The 22,245-nt window shown below is 39.6% G+C and overlaps 1 protein-coding gene across 1 annotated transcript; it reads right to left on the bottom strand.

Annotated features, from left to right (window-relative positions):
* Nucleotides 1-1,405: 1,405 nt before the first annotated feature.
* smap2 (small ArfGAP2) lies at nt 1,406-21,332 on the bottom strand. The gene is made up of 9 exons (XM_014982958.2): nt 20,938-21,332; nt 9,840-9,973; nt 8,299-8,463; nt 8,135-8,194; nt 7,850-7,907; nt 7,468-7,625; nt 6,718-6,898; nt 6,165-6,613; nt 1,406-6,062 (listed from the first exon to the last, which is right to left on the bottom strand). Exons 1-9 carry the CDS (start codon nt 21,038-21,040, stop codon nt 5,937-5,939), a joined length of 1,434 nt encoding a protein of 477 aa, XP_014838444.2. The 5' UTR covers nt 21,041-21,332; the 3' UTR covers nt 1,406-5,936.
* Nucleotides 21,333-22,245: the final 913 nt, after the last annotated feature.

Below are 22,245 nucleotides of genomic sequence, written 5' to 3'. Positions count from 1 at the left end.
AGTCTCTGTTGTCATGGGGTACAAATATCCCAGGACACAGGCCATTTCGTAGCCATTGGCCAATAGGTTTGATAAGGACGGCTGGAGGACTGTAATGAAGGTAAAACTATTGCACTTTGGGGCCATAAAGCCTCCATATTAGCTACAAAGTCTTGTCTTTCCATCACAATCATAAACTTATGTAGTTTGTGTGTTCACGCTCGTGTTTTTTTCACAGCAACTCAAATACTAATGAATAACTAAATTGCTATGAGCAAGGACAAGTGTTTTTAAAAGTACGATATTTTCTAAAATACAATTTTGAGTTTGTAATTATTTCATTTTGAGACGGAGCTCTGCCAACTGAAGATGACTTTAACGTATTTCACACATCTGCAGCAGGAGTGCCATTATGTGTGGAAGGTGCCTGAGTAGCATCTATCAACATGAACAGGACAGGCATCATCGCTGAGCTTTTCTTTTCTTTTCTTTTCTTTTCTTTTGTTTTGGCAAGTTTAAGAGTTTGTGCTGCTGGATCCTTTTCATCTGTTGTCTAAAACCATCAGCTACCACAGCACAAGCTTTACTATCCACATTTTCTTTTTCTTTTGTCTGTCAGGGTATTACAAGGCCCAGGTGTCTCTCAACCCTTCATCTCGCCAAGGCCCTAAAAGCACAGAACACAACCCGAACTTACAGCTCCAAGAGTCAAAATTACATCAGTATTCAGATTTATTTTTGTTGGAATCTATAATATTCCTGGCAGATCTAGATGTAAAACATATAAAGATTGAACAACTCTTTCGTGGTTGTCTTCAGCGTTCCCATCCGAGGAGTGTTGGCAGCGCAACAGGGTCGGAGAAAAAAAACGTACCGGGCCGTGATGACGTGTATGAGAGTTTGCGGTTGAGAGGAACAAAAAGGGAGCTGTAATTTTATACCTGTGCTTTGTAAATGTTTTCTATGTGCAGTATTTGATAATGTAAAACTGGTATTTTTGTGGTTTGTACGCTGCAAAATTGATTACTTAAGGTGCACGTAGTTTTGTAATAAAAAAGAAAAAAACAATAGAGCCAAACTGGGGGAGGGGGGGGTAAATGGAAAACAATTTGGGATTCTGAAGCCTGTATTTGCATGCCCTTTGACATCTGGACGCTGAAATAAATAAAGTTCATTTGAATCACTATTTGTGTATAAATGTTTTTTTTTTTTTTTTGAGGCCTCAATGCTGCGAAGATATTTGTCGGTGTTTCTGGTCACTAGAGGGCAGCAAAAACAAAGTTCACATAAATTGTTTATAGTCATGTTTCTTTTACAATAAAACAGTTTTAATTTTATGTATGTTTTCTTTATGCAAAAGGCTACTAAACTTTTTAAAAAAGAGAATTTATTTAGGCAGTATTTTTCTCATATAACAGGGACAATATATTTTTAATCAAACTTTTATTTATTGATTTCATGAAGACGTAAAACTAAAAGAGGCAAAGCATGTGAAAAAAAAAGCAGAGCTAATATACAGAACGTATCCATCAATCTCGTTAATGAATGTAATGTACAGGTATCCTATTAAAGAATAAAACCTCACTACATATTGACATGACAAAAAGGTACATTCCTTCATTTTCTTTCATTTCCCAGGAAATGTAACGGAGACAAAAAAAAAAAAAAGGACTGGACGCAAGGGAACTTTTTCCATGAAGTCCTCAGTGTTCTCCAACAACATCTCCTATTACAGTGTACGATCTTAGCAGATCAATATTGGTTTCTGCTGAGCCAGTGATTTTAGTCACGTGGCCCCCCAAATTTAGCCCAACTGGAAAAAAAAAAGAATATAGCTTTAAAGAACAGAGCTGTGAAAGTTGCGGTGTGTGCAGATATTACTGTGAGTCTCTCACTTTAAGCATAAAAAGCAGTGTCAAAGAACCAAAACCGATTAAAACAGAAGATAACCAAGTGTGGAAAAACTAAGTTTTCAGCAACGGTTTCATGCATTTCAAAGGAAGAGCAACTGTAAACGGCGAAGATAAAGACGAGGTTCTCTGAAGGTTTGCGAGGTGGTAGATTTGTGTATGCACATTCTCATTTCCACTTCACATTGTACGTTGGCCAGACTGTAAGTGTTCCTGAATCACCTGAAAAAATTTACTAAATCAGTCTGATCACAGTTTGCTCCCAACACAGCGGCGAAATGACGATGGAACAGAACCTGACGAAAAAGGCATTCCACCACAGGACATCCGACAGACAAGTCCACACTATTGGACGCATTCAAATAATATTAAAATAAAAAAACAACAACAATGGCAGCAATAGTCAAGTCTGTGTACCCATTACAATCAGGAGAACATTCATGACACACATTCATTGATAGTTTTGTTAGTCTTGGTCACAGACTGATTAGAATATACAGTAGATAGAAACATCTGGTAATCTGAAAACGTACAGTATGCACAGTTGACGGTGGATAGACATTCTTTTCATGCAGTTCTGTGGAAGTATCTGAAACATGACTGAGATAATCACCCTCCTTGGTTTCACTCTCGATTCGGGACATTCAACGTTGTTTGAGGCCACAATTGTACAAGGTGGATAGTCGGCTTAAGGTGTTTGAGCAGTTACAGGACGACAAAAGCATGCGATCTTTCGAGTGTCCTACCCTTTCTGAGGCAATAGCACAGTGAAGTGTAACAGCAGGGATTCCCAAAGACACGGCACAAATGCCGTGGTCATTTTTATACTAGTCACTAGCTAGGTGGCAATTTGAGAAAAGAAAAAAAATAAAATACTGTACAGTCTTAATAAAGCTAGTGCTAATCTTTGGTGTGCAAAAATCCGGTTTAGGACTTTTTCTTTTGACACTTTATTAATAATTTAAATGAAGCCCTCAGTATTTTCAAAAGCAGACATCATATAGAAATGCTGTTTAGGTAGGCTTTGTTGCTGTTCTAGGTTTCAAAACAATGTTGCTCTAGGAACTCAAACACTTAAAGGGATTTTTAAAAAATATATATAGATTCACTTGGGACGCATTTTCTTTTATTCCTTTTACAGAAACAAAAGAAATAAAGAACATTCAAGCCATTCAAGTGATTTTAAACTTTTGGGAAATCGTGTAATTGCTAGTATATATAGCTCATTTTAGTACACTACTGGAAAAGGAAAAATTAGCCTAGCTTGCTTTAATTTAAGTCATGGCTGCTCATTGGAAATGAGATTAGAAAATACACTTTAAATAGGACTCTCTCCTCAAAATGAGCAGCCATAAGTCACCACATTCTAGTTGTTTATTTCACTACATTGTACATTTCAACAGATATATTGAGCTAATTTTAGTATCCCTCTGGAACAAAGTGTGTTTCAGCTCAGTTTTAGGAAAATGCTTCACATGCGACTCTTTGCTCAAAATATTTGGCAATTTGTGGTAAATGGGCTCTTTGCACCTCAGCTTCCGCGTTCGGGGTAAAGCGGCTCGATTGTTTCCGATCCAATACAAATATCATTTACAGTAGGTGCTTGCAGTGCTTGGCCAAGGTTTGTACATCGATCCGAAGCCCCAACAAGTCAGCTGGAGAAAGGTTTTAAGATGTTCGCCTCGTTATACATTCACTGACACGAAGGTGAGTTTTACTTAAACTTTGTGGCCAACATTAACCTTAGCTTATGCTATTAGGCAATATTCTCGGACATTGTTCTTGTAAAATGTGCTATTTAAGTATCTAAACATTCTAACGGACAATGTATTTATCTTATTTTCAAGTATATTTATTGTCGTTAGTGTCACAGACTAACGGGGAGGTTACGGTTCGGACTTTTTACTTCCGGAGCCTGACGAAGCACAACAAGCCTCATAGCTTGACAGTAGCGCAGCTCTGGTGTCAGAGATCTGGTTCAGCTGTTCAGGTTCAAAGTTGCTGCTTTTAGAGAAATATGACCGTGTTGCTTCATGTCTCCGTGTTATTTCGTTTTATTACCTTTGCATGTTTCTTGTGAAGAGCTCAGATAGGACGGTGTTTACAGCAGTATGTACAGGCGGATCAGTTGCTCGGCTGTCTGGCTCTGGTCTGCTCTCTCGTTCCCATAAACTCTTTCAGGCTGAATATAGAAGTGATTCCATGTAAATAACTCAGGGAGGCTCCTTTATTTACCATCCGTATCCCCGGTAGTTTTAGGCTGATCCGGAGTGAAATGAAGGCTGCAAACTTTGCTGTGCGGCGTTAGCTGGTAGTGACAGATATTTACAAGCCATCTTCTTAATTCAGGATCGCTTGGAAATTAACGAAAACTTAAAAGCCCATTATATTAGGAAGACAACAATGTTAATAGTATTGTTTTTTTTGCATCTGAAATACGACTTAGTCTTTTCTACCAGTCATGGTAACTCAAGTGAGCCGCAGCTCCTGGAGATGCGATGTCAATGCCTTAGGTGCAAAGAGCCCATTGGACATCATAATATTCTTTACTTGCTATTTTTTTTAAAAGATGACATTTGTCAAACATTTGGAAAATCTGTTTCTTTTGTTTTTTTTCTCGATCCTATGCCCATAAAAAGAGAAATTCTAAGCAGATTTTAGTACCCTAATCCTAAAAAAAGATTAGGATAGTTTGTTTTAATGTTACTTTTAGTTGATCAGTCAGCAGCAGTTTCTTTCACTATTGAGAAAAAAGTAATTTGTGACCATTTGGAAATGTTATTCTTATTTATTTGCTACCCTGCACACTAAAAAAGAAATAATGAGCAAATTTTAGCATCCTAATGGAAAGGGAAGATTAGCCTAGCTTATTTTAGCTTGATTTCTGTCTGTTCTTATAAAATATATTTCATTTCTCTTGAAAGGTAATATCCTATAAGTAGGAAATTAACTTTTCAATTATCTGTGTTATTCTGGAAGTTATGTGAATATATTATGTGGCCTTATGCACCTAAAAACACATTTTGAGCAAACCTTAGCGTACCACTAAAAATGGGCAATTAGCCTCATTATTTTATATTGATTCTCAGGTGGAGTAATTAGCAGCAGTTTCTTCTACTTGCAAGAAAGTATATATACTAAATGGAAATGGATTTCCACCAGAGTAATTTGTGATAGTTTAAAAATCCTGACTAAGAATATTTTTGCTAGCTACAAGAATAGGGAAAATTAGCATAGCTTGTATTAGCCTGTTTAACCATTCACAATACGGTGGATGTTACATCGCTGTTTATTTGTTTCCTTAAATGCCACTGGAAAAGGGAAATTAGGCTAGTCAATTTTTGTTATTTTATGCGTTTATAATTAACTGTTTACTAACATCTCTAAAAAAAAAAAAAAAAAGTACTTTAAGCTGGATTCTGCACTCAGTTTTTGTGTTGATAACAAACCATTTGTTATTGCAGCCGCTGCTTTACACATGGTTCAATTGTCCTTTTGAATGAGCTTGGATCAGGAAACCCTGATGGTGCATAGATTACAAACAAATCCCACAAGGTGCCTAATATTTTCTTTGTCTTGTCTCAATAAATTCGACTTTCAGGATAGGCAAATTTCTGTGCTCAACCTCAGGGTAAAAAAAAATAAAATAAAATAAATAAAAAGATATTTTCCAAAAGCAAAAGCAGCTTTTTCACACCTACTGAATACACATGTGGGGGATATGGAGATACTCTCATTTAACGGTTAGATACAAATAAAGGTGTGAATGCCGAAGCAAATGGTCTCTGAACCCTGTTGTCTTGGTACCAAAATGTCCTGAAGGCAAACATGGAAAATTGCAGAATATGGCTATGAATGGGACAGCGAGAGGAGGCTTAGGTAGAGAGGAGAGAGAGAGACAGAGGTAGTAATCATTTCCCAAATCTTCTTCACGCCCGTCTTCTCCTCCTCCTGTTGCCTTACGTTTCAAAAATGTTTCACGTTGTTCCCAATCCGTCCGTTGCCTCCCATCTTGAAGATGTTCCTGCAGCTTTCAGGTGTATAAAATCACTTCCAGACGTGTGCCGTCATGTGCGCCGAACTTGGAGCTGTTGAGCTTCCTGTGTGCTGGCTCCCGTTTCCTGCCATGCCATTGGTGCTGTACAGATTCATGCCAGCTACTTGCTGAGTCATCTAAAAGAAAGCATAGCACTCTTTAGAATCAACGAGGATTGCATTTTTTTTTCTTTTCTTTTGTTTTTTCTACTGAAAATGCTCCAAAACAATTACACACACCTGAGCCATGTTCCACTGAAGCTGCTGGCCTTGTTGCACTCCGTACATTTGCTGGTGAGGTAGCGGGGCCATGCCTCCGACTTGCTGTTGTCCCATCATCCCACTCTGCTGTGCAGCCAACGCTCCATTCTGCTGCTGCAAGACCATCCCACTTTGCTGCTGTCCCATCATTCCCTGGCCCATCCCTGTCATGTAAGGTGTTGCCACAACCCCACTTGGCTGAGCCATGACACCCTGAGCGCCCATTAATCCGTTCTGCTGTCCCATCATGCAGTTCTGCTGGGCTCCGATCATGCTGTTCTGGTGAACCCCCATTAAGCCGCTCTGCTGCTGACCCATCATGGCCATTTGTGACGTCATCATGGCGCCTCCCATCCCCCCAACCTGGGCTAACGAATGGTATGGGCCGTAAGGATGTGTCGGGAATCCCATCCTGTTCATATATAAGCCTGGTGAAAACAAACAGAAACGCCGTAAGGACAAACAATACTCAGTAAAATAAGCTAACCATGAAGGTATCATAAGACCTGAGGGAAATCTGTGCAGAGCTCACCGTGTGTGGCCATACCGCTGGCGTGCAGCGAGGGCGTGGAGGCGTACAGCGACAGGATGGAATCCTTGGACAGCTTCTTGACGGCGCCTTCCTCGGCTTTGGGTTTTGGATCCATGAACAAGCTGAGGTTTTCAGGCACTGAGGCAGTCACTCTGCTTTGAGGCAAGGAGCCAGATGCAGGCTGGACAGAGAGAAAAACGCCAAGGTTGATAAAAAAAAAAGGAAAAAAGCCATCAGAATACACAAGTACAAAATAGAAGAATTGGGAACTCTGCAATACAGAAATGTTAATGTATTGTGTTTGCATTTAAAAGGGAAAATAATGGTCAAGTTAGTGGGATGGTTGTCAAATTGCAGTGGGAGTTTCTGAGAACTGATTATGCATATCATGGAAGCATAAAAAAATAAAAATAATAATCAAAACCTTTGACATAATCTGAACTGCTCTGCCAGGTAAAAGTCAAATAAGAAATTAGAATACAAATCTAGACATTTACTTCTTCAAAATTAAATGTCTATTTCATATTGGACAAAGATAATATTCACAAATCCCCCAAGAATCAAACTGAGGAACTTTTCACTTTGATTGCATAATAATTACAGAATTTCATTATAACGTGTAATTACAATGAAAAAGTTATTTTCAGTTTAATTATAGATGTGTTAAACAATACATATTTTTTAAAAAAAGAACAAAAACTTCACATTTGTGTTGAGTTAATAAATAATCTGCATGCCGTTATAAACTACCATAGTTTTCGTAGAGGACACTGAGGTTGGGGCTGGAAGAGAACCAAAGAGATCCAGAGCAGATTGTGCCTGAGCTGGATTCGACACTGCCGGGCTCTCGTTACTGTCTGGAACACATCCTCCACCATTAGACACCGCAGGACTGGGAGTAGGTGCATCTAATGGAGGGTAGATGGAAAAAAGGGAGGCCGTTATAGCTCTTCAAGATATGAGTCAGCCATTTTTAAAATCCATTTATCAAATAAATTGTTCATTTTAAACCTCAAAGTGGTGATAATTTGTGCCCCCCATTGAAAGATAAGCATATATAGAGCGGCGTGGAAAGTCCACTGTGTAGACGCAAAGTGTGAGTGCAGGTGAGGAAGTTCAAAAGATACAATACCGAGTCCAAGTAGATCTGTAACGGCCTGGGAATCTGTCTTCGGGCTCACGTCTTTTTTCTAAGAAAATCAATAGAATCAATGCAGCATTATTGCTAATTGAGAAATGGGCATGAATCCAATGGTCTTCTCAATCAATGACTTTCCCGCTCAATGCAGACTTAGGCCAGGCTGAAAACGTCTGCTCTAAAGAACTATATGCCCATTTTCCCTTTCATCTGACTGCACCAACTATACTGCACTTAAAATGTTCAAAATAATAAAAAAAATAAAAAATAGAAACCTACCAGTTTCATTTTCTCAAACACAACAGGCTCCTTAGGGATGTTGTCACAACTTTTTTCTTTCTGTGAACAGAAAAAAGATTTGGACTAGGCGTTAGCAGAATCTCCTTTATCTTGAAGATTCAGCCTGAGGCAAAAGCCCAATTTATTTTCCTTGTTTGACTCACCCTGAGCATCTGGATGTCAATAACCTTATCCATGTACTTCTTTTTCTCATACTTGTCCCTGATGAAGATCTCTGCAGCTTGGTCTGTCTCGGGCCTCTGGAAGCATTCAGGTAAAAAGGCCTCGTAGAGACGTTTGGCCTTGGCGTTTCCCATCTCTTGAACGCACTAGGGTCACCAGAGCGCAACAAACGCAATTACTGGATTGAATCAAATAGAACAGTAGAATTTTAAAGGTCTGACTCACTTATGTAGAAATGCTAATGGGGAGCGGAGCCAACAGAGTATTCAAGCTAGCTTAAGACCCTATTCTATTCAAGATATATTTTTGTCTGATTGAAAAAAAAATTCTATCTACATGGTTTTTGGCAATCCAATTCAAAAATGTTGTAAATACTTATGGTGCACCATTAGGTTACATTGAAAACCTCAAAATAAGAAGATGCTAACCATGGCTAAAGTTTGCTAGGCTAAAGATTATCTCCAAACACCATTGACTTCACTAGCTTACATCTGAAGTTTTACGGAAACAGAATAAACATAAAACAAAGATATATACAGGAAAACACACACGCACACACACACACACGCACACACACACACACACACACACACACAAACTGCTTTCTCATTGTGTTTTCTTGTTTATCACTATAGATAAATGCAGCAAGCCAGCTGACTAGCTTTTGTTGAAATGTACTTGACAGAAAATGTTCAGTTGTTGTTTTTTTGAATCAACGGTATCTTAATAAATAAGTGCATTTAGTATTTATCATTGAGAAATGTCACACATGACAATATAATGGTCTTCATAGCCTTAATTGTTATTGTTTTAAAACAGTGTTACTTTAGTTTAGAATGAGGGGGGTGTGCTTCCTTTTGGTTTCCAAACCAAACTGTCTGCATTTACTGTAACTGGAAATGTCTCAGTTTTGTGAACGACAAGCTATGTACAGGAATATGTTTGGGAAGGGCAGCATTGGAACATTGGAACATTGCGTTACTCTCCATATTGCCAGAATATGAAATTTCCGGCAATATGGAAAGGGTAATTTAATTTAAAAAAAAAATTGTTACTTAAAATAAATACTGTTAATTTGCCTACGCCTAACCATACATCATTTCTTGTCAGTTTTCCTGATGCTAATTAGCCATGACAAGCTATTAGCTGATTAAGTTGTTCAAAACACTAATGTGTAAGATTTGTGCTGGCAAAGAGCCCACTGATGATTTGGGCAAACTGTGTATTCCTTATTGAGCAAGAAATGCATACTCTTAGCTTAGAAAAAGAATAATTGCTAAATAATTTATGGTAAATAAACCATTTGTTTGACATACTGACAAAAACCAAGGTTATTGTGATGCTAATAGCATTAATGATAGCTCATTAATTAACAATTAAGATGCATCCAGTATGTAACCAGGGAGTTAATTGAATCCCTCACAAGTCTTCTTCAAAGCAAGCTATGGCATGACTATGCTTGTGTATTTTGAAGCTTTTGCTAATCTATCGCTTTAGCGTACGGACAGTCCGGGCCTCTGACCTGGACCTGCTCCTGTGTCCACTGATCCAAGTTGACAGACTTGACCTTTGAGATGTGGACCCCAAGATTTCGATGAATCCCAGCACAGCGGATGCAAACGAAGATCCCTAAATTCCAGGAAGCCCATCTCGGACCTGGGAGAGACGGAGGAAGAGGACGAGACATATTTGAACACAGAGCAGCGTCTCCACGAGAGAGGGTAATGAGTCTATCTAGTGGGATATCAGAGAGCCAGATTGTGTGGGAGCGAGTTCAATAATACATGCTGAGTCTGAAACCTCAATTATGAGTTTGAATTCAGCAGGGAACACAACAAGTAATCTTCTGCAAGTCATGTGGTTTTGCTAACACATAATAGCATTGAATAGATGTGCTTGTCTGCATGACTGAGAAGACAGGGAGAGCACAAAAATAAATAATGAAAAACACACACATACACACTCACGCACACTCAGTCTGGATACCTGCAGGGATGATTACTCATTTGGTCATGAGCCTGCATGTGTGGGAGCAATGTTATCTGAACACGCTATTATGTTCACAACACTGCCATATGCATCTAAATGGATCCATCTGACCCTCTTTGCGCAGCATACACATGTAGAAGATATAATTCCAGGTTTGCTGTCTCTACTTACATTTCAGTAATTACATTGTATCTATATACAAACTTTACATTTTTCCATTTTGTTCTTTTTTTTTTTTTTTACATCTATTATACTCTTAATGCCATGATAGTAACACATTCTAACCGCATAAGGACACTTTGCAAACATTACACAAAATAAAAACCAGGAACATGTGATTATAGAGAGCATGCTATCTATAGCAGGGGGAGTTTTGAGTCTGGATCTGAACAGAGGGAGAGAATCAATATTTCGACTGTCTGGTGGGAGTTGAATGCCTGAGTCGGGGAGCATAGGAGCTGAAAGCTCTGCTCCACAGGGTGCTAAGGTGGGTGCAGGGCGTAGCGAGTCGGGAAGACTGTGGATGGCGTTGGATGTGCGCCCAAGGAGTTTTACGTCTGTTGTGGATTTGATGTGCAGTGTAAAACTTTAATGATGTGTTGAAAGCCCACAGCATTCAGGTGATAAAATGAAGCTGCATTCTTGACCATTAGAAGAGATTTTGAGAGAGACCAAAGAGGAGAGAGTTACTATAGTCAATAGGTGAAGCAACTAACGATTATTTTACTAATCCAATTACTCTATCGATTATTCTGATGATTAATCGATATATAAATGGCACATTTTGCGATGTTTTATTTAATCACTTGAGCCTTTTTTACACATTGAGCCTGCATACTCCAGTTAATGATTAAAAAATCGCTAAATTATTTAACGATTATTTCAATAATCGATTAATTGCACAAAAAAAAAAAGATTAATCATTTCAGCCCTAGTGTATTTTCTGTTCATTCTCTATTTATTTCTTATCTTGTGGTTAAGGTTGACAAGCTTTTTTTTGTTCTCTTCTTAAAAAAAGAGAAAAAATTACATAATTTACATTATTTTACATAGTTTATATGTGTCTCTGATCTTTTCTCAGTTCACCTTGAATGCCATTTTCTTCCAGTTCTCCAGTATTTATCATCGTTCCTAAGCATTTTTAATGTTCTTTGTTTCCTGTGCTCTATAAATAAAGCGTGATGGGTTGAATTTTGACTTTGACCCTTGCTACAACTTGATGCACTGTGGCCCCTTCCCCACTAGGTGGAGGAACAGCTTTGGGTTTGGGTCCTTATCGCCTGTCAAATGCTGAGGAAAGGGCCATTCTATGCAAATGAATGTAGAAGCTGATTTTCGGGGAGGAAAATCCTGCAAACCTTCCTCTTTGTGGCAGCCGTGGAAACCAAGTGTCAGGGTCCAAGAATAACCCTTTGTCTCGGTTGCAAAAAGGGCTACTATATTCTCTTACTGAGACAGGAGAATCATTTTTAAAAACAAAAAAACAACAACAACGAATGTTAAGACCAGCACTAAGAGGAAACCAGTAAATGTAAACCACAGGATCATCAGCTGGACGGTCTATCTATCAGCCTGACAGCGAAGCTGCAGCATTAGCTCTCATGCCGGCTAATAATAGTAGAATTACTCTGCAAAGCCTGCTTAACCGCTGCAAACACTGGCACTGACACAGAGGGACTGTCGATTGTATTGAACTTCCTTTAAAACAGGAATTTGGTAATCCTTCATTCTTTTTCACAACCCCCTCAGTTTCTGGCCACGACTTGGTCCTCTTTTTATCACATTTATTCACCGCTGCCTCTTTGTGCATCCACATCTCTCTCACACAATCAAATTGATCATTTTCTATAAATATCTGCACCCTTTTTCCCCCCCAGAATCGTACTCGTTTTCTATGTTCTTTTGCAAATTACAACATTTCCAATATTGTTGTAGCCATTGTGTCAACAGCAGCAACAGTGATGTCATCCTGGACTATCTTAAAAAGTGGTGATGATTATGTGTTTGCACTTATGCAATAAGCTGGAGAGTGTTAAATTAAGAAGTATTCTCCAGGAGAGATTTAGCTAGAAGGCAAATGTGATAAGATCAGAGAAAACTTTGAAGCAAACTGACGATGGCACACAACACGACTATTGAACTCTGGGTAATGGTATCGACATCTTGTGGCATTTTATCTTGGAATGCTAAAGCATCTTGATATTTTGGGTCTAACAGAAGTGTGTGTGTATGCTACAGTGCATAACAGGGAGTAGTTCTTGAACTGTATTTTTACATAGAGAGAGAGAACTAATAAGTATCAGTTTGACCATTCGCCAGCTAGACTATCTCAAATTGCCACCTTTGATACAATGAAACTTTTCTATTTCCACCTAAGGCGATATGCAAATCAAATCAGTTTGTCATGTTTGTCAAATCTGTTTTTCAGCAGATGTTTCTCTATCTAGACTGACACATTTATCACATTTATTCACACAGTTATTCTGGATAAGAAAAAAAAAATAAAATAGATTAGAAGCTAACAGTTTTATCACTAAGCTGGCAAACTGCCTTTGTGTCAGTGTGCTACAGTGAAAACTGTTTTCATTTTTGGCTGTTGTCTCTTTAATACAATAATACCATGTTGTTTTCACTCAGTGTTAGGGTGTGCTAGCATGTTAATGAATGCTTTTAGGTCAGAGTATGGACTTGCTAACAGCTAGCATAGCTACCACCTTTTGTTTTTGAAACTGTAGCCTGAGGGGTGTTATGATTTGTACTTCAGGTATTTGCAAGAATCAATTGAGCCCAGGAGGATTTAAAGAAAAAAAAAACATTTTAAAGTGAATCATAGCGACACACAGGGTTGCAGCACCTGTTTTAGCTCAAATCCATCCGTGCAGTGGTTGAGTAAGAACTCATGATAAAGTATGTTCAGCAAACACACACCTCCTGGTACTTCTCACTGCTATAGTTGAAAGAGTGTAGGAGGAACAGATATCTAAAAAAAGGAAGGAGAGACTGAGCAAACACTTCAAAAGAAGCAAAGTGGCTGTGCTGAGTGCGTGGCAGTTTTCTTTATAAGCATAGGTCACGAATATCGAAACGGCGAGGGAGTGACAAATAAATGCGACTAAAGTTTTTAAAAGGTGAGATGCCCGAAAGCAGAGAGGGTTTGAAGTTGTTGGTGGATGAATCATCCTGGCAAAAAAAAAAAAAAGTGAACGTGGTTGTGTGTGTCAAACATCTAAGCTGGAGCACAAGAGTGGCGGAGACGGCAAAGGCAAACAGGACAAGATTATCTTAGTCATCAAACGGTGGACTTTGGTTGTTTGATGATATGCCTGAATGTGTGCAGGGAGTTTGGACCAAAGCAAACACAAACCGAGATTTAAAATCAAAGCCACTTCACAACAACTTCTAAATAATTCAATTTTGTGAGCAGCCATGTTAGGAATGCGCTCCCCCCCCCCCCATCTTGATCCTTCGGCTTGTTTCTATTTAAAAAACAGAATAGGTAATGAGATGTTTAAATGTTTTACACTGTTCTGAGTGTGCTTTAGAAAATACCTTTGGACACACATCATTTAGCTTGCAGGTAAACTTGCTCGAGCAGCTGCACATGCCTCATTAGCCTACATCCCACAAGGATAAGTGGTGCTCTCTGCAAGCACCGAGTTAATCCTGCAGAGCCTCGGTTATCAGGGGATAGTGCACCGTCCTCCTCCTGCTCCTCCTCCTTCTCCATGCAAACATAGACGCACTTGTTTCATCCTCCTGTCCTCTAGCGTAAAACCCCAACCGGAAACCCTTAAGCCATCCTTCAACCCGATCTCAATCTGAGCAAGGCAGATGGGCTCACATTTAAAATTTACCAACACACACTCACCATCTGTGTTAAGTTTTGTTACTGTGTCTGAACAGGGTTTACACTCGACGACGCAAGGAAAAACGTGGATCCTTCTAGTTTGTCTCATTTCAAAATCTCTTCTGGTTTTTAAACAGCACACGAGAACCGATTTCAAGTGCAATAAAGTCGATTAGAGATGTCCCCGGAAACGGGTTGTTTGGCTGGAATCGTTTGATATTTTTGCCTTTCAGCAAACGCCACACATGGAGTGCTACCAGTCTGTGCTGACAAAAATTAATAAAAAAAAATAAAAAAAATTAAAACAATCTCTTTGGTGTGGGTATCGTGACTGAGCGAGGAAGACTTGAAACTTTTCATTTCTGGGAAGGAGTTCAAAGGAAGACAGAGGAGGCAGATGTAAGAAACCATCTGTTTTCTATAAAACGTTGAGACACGTTCGTCGTTCTCTCAGAGAGCAAGAGAGGACACGATTTTCACAGATAACACAAAGTACAAGTTGAGGAAAGGTTGATTGCTCGAACAGTTTTGAACTCTAAAATATGGATAAAAAACAGGTGACTATTGCCTCCATGGTGACATATGGTGTCCTAAAACGTGTTTAATTATTTAGTGTTTTACCCGTAATGAAAACAGCAAACTGAAAGCCTGGGGCGGAACATGAAAGGCAGGAATATTAATTAACAAACTTCAAACTGAATACTTATGGCTGTTTGGGAGTCTTTGCATACACATTTGTATACACTGTTCTTTAACTGTGCCTACGTAGACTCTCCTTGGTACTAAACCTTGTGTCTTCCAGAGGGCACAGGAAACCAATCGCCTTCTTGTTTGACTGGAAATCCCTGCTGGCTTTTGATTGGATGAGATTAAAGGCTGCAAAGGATGGGGGTGAGGGGTGCTAAGAGCTTGTGGTGGAGGTGGTGAGGGAGCATGGCATAGCCAGGTGACATCTCCACAGCAACCTGGGCCAAGCCTGTGCGTAAACACGAGCACGTTGAAGAGAGAGAGAGAGAAAAAACAACACTCTTGAGACTGGAGCCAGAAATATTGACTGCATTAAACACCTGCATCTTCCTTTGCCACTATTTCCTGACGGCGCTGAAGGTTTTACAGTCTCTGTGTCACTTTGTGTGGAAGTGGTTTTGAAAAAAAGAAAAAAAAAAAAAGAAATATGAATTTACATAATGTCATGGAGAAGAGAGCATGGGACTGGCAGGAAGTTGGCTTGCACAGCTTTACAACTCAACAAACACAGGCGTTGTTTATATGGCTGCTGTGTTTGTATAGTAAGACTGCATGGGGGAGATGGCTGGGCAGGAGTGTCGTTTTGCTTTTTCACACCACTTCCTGTACAATCACCCACGAGGGTGGGAGGTAAATCTGTCAATGTGAAGGCAAACGAGATTACACCAAACGTCATCGCGAGCCATATGGCTAAAACCACGACTTTACAGCTCACGCTTGAGGAGTCGCGGGGGTTCGAAGGCAAGAGTGTGGATGGGCAGAGGATAAACTGCAACCAGGATTATATTATCAGCACACTCATTAGGAGCTTCATCCAACAAAGTGGGGAATTAGCCTAATGTGTGACCTTTTAAATCAGTGTGCGGCCATAAATGCATGCAAGACTAAAATAATGAGTGCAAAGGAGAAAATCTGCTTTAAGTCGTTGCTGCATTTTCACATTTTGTCCCGCATACTCAAGTGTGTTTTATTTGGACTTGATTTCAAAATCCAAAGTAGGGCATCATCCTGATGAGGAAAGAACACCAAATGCGGTTTTCAAATAAAAACCCTGAAAGGCAGATGAATCTCCAGAGACCTACATCTTTGCCCATTCTCCTTCACAAAGCAGCTCCATCTCAGTCCGACTGAATAAAGAGCGACTGTGAGCACTTGTTTTGAATTCTTCCCACAAATTCTCATTTTCAGATTTATGTCTGGACTTTGACTGGACTGTTCTGACACATGTGATTTATATTAGGGACGACCAATAAATCAGCCGTGATTTCTCGGTCGGTACTTGCGTGAGAAACCGACCTTATCCACCGATCTTATCTACCTCCGCGGAGGACTGAAAATCAGTCACTGCTCGCTTTTGCTCTGCTGTGAGAGAGCGGGCTGACTGACAGAGCCACTACCAGGTCACATGCGCGGTTAACAATAGTTGCCAACTCAGCGACTTTGTTGCTATAATTAGTAACTTGTCAGACAAAAATAAAATATATATCAATATCGGCAAATCGTTTTCTTTTTTTTAAAAGATCGATGATCAGCCAGAAAACTGCAATTGGTACACCCCGAATTCATATCGTTTAATTTCAGCTCTATTTGTATGTTTAGCGATATTAGGTGGAGGGTGAACCTCTGCCTCAGTCTCAAGCCTTTTATAGACTCTAACGTCTCATTTTCACTGAGCGCTACAGTACAAGTCAGTGAGGTCTGGTATGTTACAACACAATCAAGTACCAACTTATCTGACAAGGACATCTTTATTTACAAAATTGCTTAATGTCCCCTTAATGTCTTGTGACAAAAAACAAACGGAGCTTTTCATAAGCTTCTTCTCATGAGAAATATATTTATCATAGGCAGGCAAAGCTGTGGTTATGACGGGCAAAAAATCTTCAAGTGGCACAAATACTTTTTCAAGCCTTTCCTCTATACACTAGAGAAAAACGACTTATATTTAAGTTTTAAATCGGAGCCTAATGATCCTCTCTGTGTCCATGTATGTGTTCCTGCGGCTGTTCTTCCCCTAACAGCCTAATCTCATCCACAGTCTAATTATACCAGTCTGCTGCAAATTGTGACCAGTCACGCCAATCAAAAGGGCAAGAGCACAAGCACGCATGAAATCAGGCATGCAAAAAAAGAAAAAATAAATAATAATAATAATAATAATAATAATAATAATATTAATAATAATAATAATAATAATAATAAGAGCAAGAGATGGCCTTAAAAGGCCTTTCTCTTTCAGGAAAGCCTGACTGCAAGCCTCATTATTATTTTAAAATATGCACCTTCTCATTTGTCTTTAATCAAGTCTTGGAGGAGCCAACTCTTCTGGCTCATCTTCAGAAGAGCCTGAAGAGTCTGATCACAGCTTGGGTTACATAACCAACTTCGCCTGCAGTGTCTTGACATGTGCATCAGCTCTGATTACAGTGGGTTTTATTAAGAGACAGGGTCATCATTAGGCAAAATGACAAGAGACAAATTTTTATTTGAATCGGTCTGATGTAATATTCTAATCTTAAACAGTGTGTTTCGCAGCTGTAGGCATAATTAACAGAAGTAAAGACGTGAAAACATCAGTCTGAGTGTAATTGTTCTACATAATGTGTTTCACTTAGTGGACTGAGTTAATGGAATAAACAAACTTTTCAATAACATTCTAATCTACTGAATACGTCTGTTGTGCCTGCATTGAGTTCTAGGTCTGCAATTTGTTTCTTTTAAAATATAATGAATCTTATAGTAAAATTAAGTCAAAAAGGCAATGTAATATAAAGCTGGACAAAAATTCTTAGATGTTTAATGTTATTTCTGCTGAACAGATTAACGTCAAAAAGTGCACTCCAAATTTTTGAAAGTTTTAATAGTGGACAAAAAAGTGCAGTTCGGTAAGTACTTCAGCTTTAAAGTCAACGTTACAGTCACAAATAAAACAATGGATGGCTGGATGGATGGCTGGATGGATGGCTTAAACAACAATCACACCACTCCGAATGGTCAGTTTTGTTGCTTAGGATTTTTTAAGTAAGACTGTGCAGACATCTTAGAATAAAAATGGTTAAAGTCATTTGGAGTTGTTTCGATATTTAGGCAATCCTGAGTAGGAGATGTACTTAAATGCACCATAAAAGTGTTTTCTAGCCGCAGCGTTTTGGATGGGTTGAGTGATACAGGTTGGATATGGACCTGGCACTGGGTGTGCATTTTGGGGGCGCAGCTTCTTTACTGGGGCCAATTCCTGATTCATGAAGACCAGCGGGATAACTTAAAAAGCATGTACTCTTGTCCTTCCTATTTTAAGAGTGGATAAGGGACTTGGATCTCTGTCACATGAAGTCGCTGATTACAGGGTGAAGCTAAATGCACCTTCAGTGATTTTGATCATTTCTCCTCTGGGATTGTCACGAATAGATGTAACGAAATTACAAGGTTGCTCAAGTTTCAAATATCAGATAATTCTACGTTTTTTCATGTTCTTGGCAGATTTTTATAGTGTAAATTTTACAGCTACAAACGATCAGATTTGTCCCACTGTGTCCCATTTGGCCCATATGTTCTGCAGCATACCAGTAACATTAGGTATCCCAGAATATTCCTCAAAAGAAAAACAGAGCAGTGATTGGGATCATTCAGAACGTTTTCCTGAACAATCACTCAGTGACTCTGTCTAAAAGCCTGCAGTAATTTACTGTGTTGTGGGTGCGCGGTGTAGGCGTCTCCATTAAATGACAAACCTCTGCGCCGCTGAGGCATTTCTCTGACAAGGCACAGCCTCACGAGGCCGTCTCAGACAGCTCAACACCAAGAGCGAGCTCTGATGACGCTCACAATGGCGCCATGCTAGCAAAGTATACACCTTTTCTAATAACACCCAACTATCCTGCAGACTAAGTTTAATTACAGTCAGATGTTACAGCTTCTTCAAGCCATCAACAAGTCTGACTTACATTGCTTTGCAGAAGTATTCACACCGTTTATATCTTTCCACATTTTGTAAGTGGCAAACACAGACTTTGATGGATTTCATAGGAATTTTCATAGGGACAATCAATAAGTAGAGCAAAATTGTGAAATGGAAGAAAAGTTGTTGTCTTTTATGTCTAATATAAAGTCTACTAAACTTAGTATCCATTGTGGTTGCTGTCCAGCTGGAAGCCAGCAACTGTGTAGCCTCAAACAGGTTTTCTTTGTTTAGCTTCATCCATCTTCTCATCAACATTTAACCAGCACCACATATTTCTTGGTAGCCTTAATTTCTTTTTACAAATAAAAACTGAAAAATGTGCTCTGCATTATTCAGGTCCATTAACTGGGATGATTTCTGTTGTTAAATCTAATAATCTGCCATCTATGGAGAGAGCCATTAAGGAAAGAACCTCATAAGCCATATAGGGTCACAGAGCAAACAAGTGGAAAAAAGTGCTTTAGTCAGAGGACACCAAATTTGGCCAAACGTTTTGGTCTATGCTCAGAGTGCTATCTGTGGCACATTACCACACCGTTCGTGCAATGAAGCATGGTGGTAGCAGCGTCATGCTGCGGGGATCCTTTTCTTTAGAAGAGACACGGAAGATGGTCAGATTTCATGAGAAGATTGAGTAAGTTAACCTGTTAGAGTAGTGGCTCCTGAACTTTTCTAGAAATGTAGAAAGTCCGTGACCCTGACTCTTGGTTGAGCATACAAGTATTGTACTTAGTCAGCTAAAGGGTGGTACAATGTAAACACCATCAACATCATCAGGCAATATACTGACCTATTATTGACATGTTCTTCTTATGGCCTTAACCCCTAGAACCTGACGGACCCACCGGTGGGTCCAGCTGCCACGACCTCGGCTCGCTCTGTAAACAAAGGCTCCACGTGCCTTTAAATTTTTTTTATTTTTTATTATCCGCTAAAAGAGGCTTTGATCTTTCAAAAACTATTCCGCATAAAGGTTTTGCCCAAAATGTTAAGTTTAAATTTATTTATACCCCCTGAGGGTATAAGAGACCACAAGCTTATTGGTGTGTTGTGGTGGCGCAGGGGCAAAGCACAACCCATGTATTGAGGCCTTGGCAATGGTTGCAGGTTCAATTCCTGGCCTGGTGACATTTGCTGCATGTCTTCCCCCTCTCTCATTACCCTATTTCCTGTCTAACTACTTTCAAATAAAGGCCACTAGAGCCAAGAAAACCTTTAAAAAAGACCACAGGCTTACATATTTAGGATATGAATACTCTGGCAAGACACTATAAGTTTTAGAGAATCTGATGATGATTTGGTGCTCAGCGTTGCATATTTACAACCTAAGTATCCATGTTTACCCAACAGCGCCGCGAAACAGGTTCAGCAAACAGCTGATGACATGCGGTTCAAGGCCTCCTGGAGGACACACGCCTTGTAGGGTTAGGAGACACACATGACCAACCGCATGTCATGGGGTGTGTTTACAAAGTCATACACCAGTTCGGTGGAAATTTGGTTCTGTGATCAGAAATCACACCAGGCAGTCAACATGAGAGGAATTGCAACCGCTGCACAAGTAATCTGAGAGGAGCAGCTTCACTTTGTCAGGGCAGTAAAATAAAAAGTGCAATTTTAATGGCAGAAAGGGTTTCCTGTCTGCTCCCAGCCTACAGGAACAATCTGTTCAGGGTGATCCAAAGTCAGCACAGGTGTTTCCCAACAAGATCTCAATTTCTCCCAATGTTTCTCATTCTATTTGATGCTCTAGTTTTCACTACAACTCGCAGATAATTAGAGGTTTTGATGTGTATATGAAAACTCTAACCAAACTGTGAATGTCTTGAGGTATTCTGACATGATGTAACTGCATGCCGTTCGTCTGCCTTTTGGGAGGATGTGGCCCAATCTCTTGCACCACACCACAACATAATTGGCCGAGGGGGCAGATACATGCAATGCCGCATTTATTTCCCGGTGTAGTATAAATAGGATAAACTGGAAAGATTCGTGCGCAGGGCCATCTGCAGGCGTGATCAGACACAGGACGAGGTAGAGGGAAATATGATCCAGGCGATGATGATGATGACCCACCTTTAGATTCGCAGTCGGCGCAGTATTTGTTCTCCTCCAGCGCCAGCAGAGAGTTGAGCACCGCCTGGTATCTGTCAACGTCTTTCACAGATTTGCCCGTCATCACTGCGCTATGAGTCTGAGTCCACCCTCCGCCACACAAGACCCCCCGATGTTTCTCCCGTCCGCGCCGGCTCTTGTCAGGGAGAGCTCGAGAAAAATGAAAAGCGGTGCGGCGGTCAGAGACGGCGATGCGCTCAGTTCCTCCTCCTCCTCCGCCACCTCCTCCTCGCCTTCCTCCTAAATGTGTGGAGCGCAGTGAGTTTGCTTCACCGCGATCATAGGATGAGAGAGAGCCTCTCCCCGGAGCCCAGTGCACAGGAAAACAACCACGTGATTTCCAGGACTGAAAATGAGCAGCTCACTTTGAAGCACATCTGTAACCTATCAGAGAGACCGCTGCTCACTCCTTGGAGTGCCTGTCTCTGGACTTTAAGGAACGCACACCTATGCTGCCATCTAGTGGTTAAACCAAGGCATTACTATTGAGACAAAATAACTCCATCCGATATTGGGTAGAGATTTCTTTATCCGGAACAAACCAAACGGTACGGTCGCCATGTTGTGACTGGCAGTTTGCTTTTAAAAAGTTGTATTTTCCCCATTACAGCAACACCCACCACTTTTACTTATTACTTTTTTGATGAAGTAACAGTTAGGAATAGCTTTTTATTTTATTTTTTTTGTCCGGTATATGATGTGATCTTTTTCTAAATTTGTGTATACTATGATTTGAAAATGTACAAAATAATTTATAGTGTAATATTTATTTTTATAGTGATAAAACGATCTTGTTGTAAGTTTCCATAGTAATTATTTGGTTGCCCATGTCAGCACTTTTACGCTTCCATTGTCGTATTTTATTTTTCTGAGAAACTTAATTTTGGTTTTTAATTAAGTTAAATCAAATCAGTTAAGTTTTAATCAAAGTTATGACAGACATCGACAGAAACAAACTCTTAATAATGAATATGACTTTCAGTTAATTATATGTCAGAATAATTACTGAATTATTTGAATATATTCTAATTTATGCACCTGTATGTCTATTAGAATCTGAGGATGAAGTTATCCTCATGGTCACTGGAGGGCGGTAACTCTACATACTATCGGGGGGAAAAATTGACGAAATACAGACGCGTTCCTTCAAAATAAATGTCCCAGTGTATCTTTTCCTAAATTATAAAAAAAATATACTGTGTAGCGTTCTGAAACATAAGCTGTGTTGCTCTCTTATTTAGTCAAAATCCTCCTTTTACTTTTTAACTC

Source organism: Poecilia mexicana, unplaced genomic scaffold (genome assembly GCF_051168715.1).
Source record: "Poecilia mexicana isolate PSO_F unplaced genomic scaffold, ASM5116871v1 scaffold_11, whole genome shotgun sequence".
In the NCBI taxonomy this organism is placed as follows: Eukaryota; Metazoa; Chordata; class Actinopteri; order Cyprinodontiformes; family Poeciliidae; genus Poecilia; species Poecilia mexicana.
The sequence above is the reverse complement of the archived record's forward strand: the minus strand, read 5'-3'. Positions and strand labels throughout refer to the sequence as shown.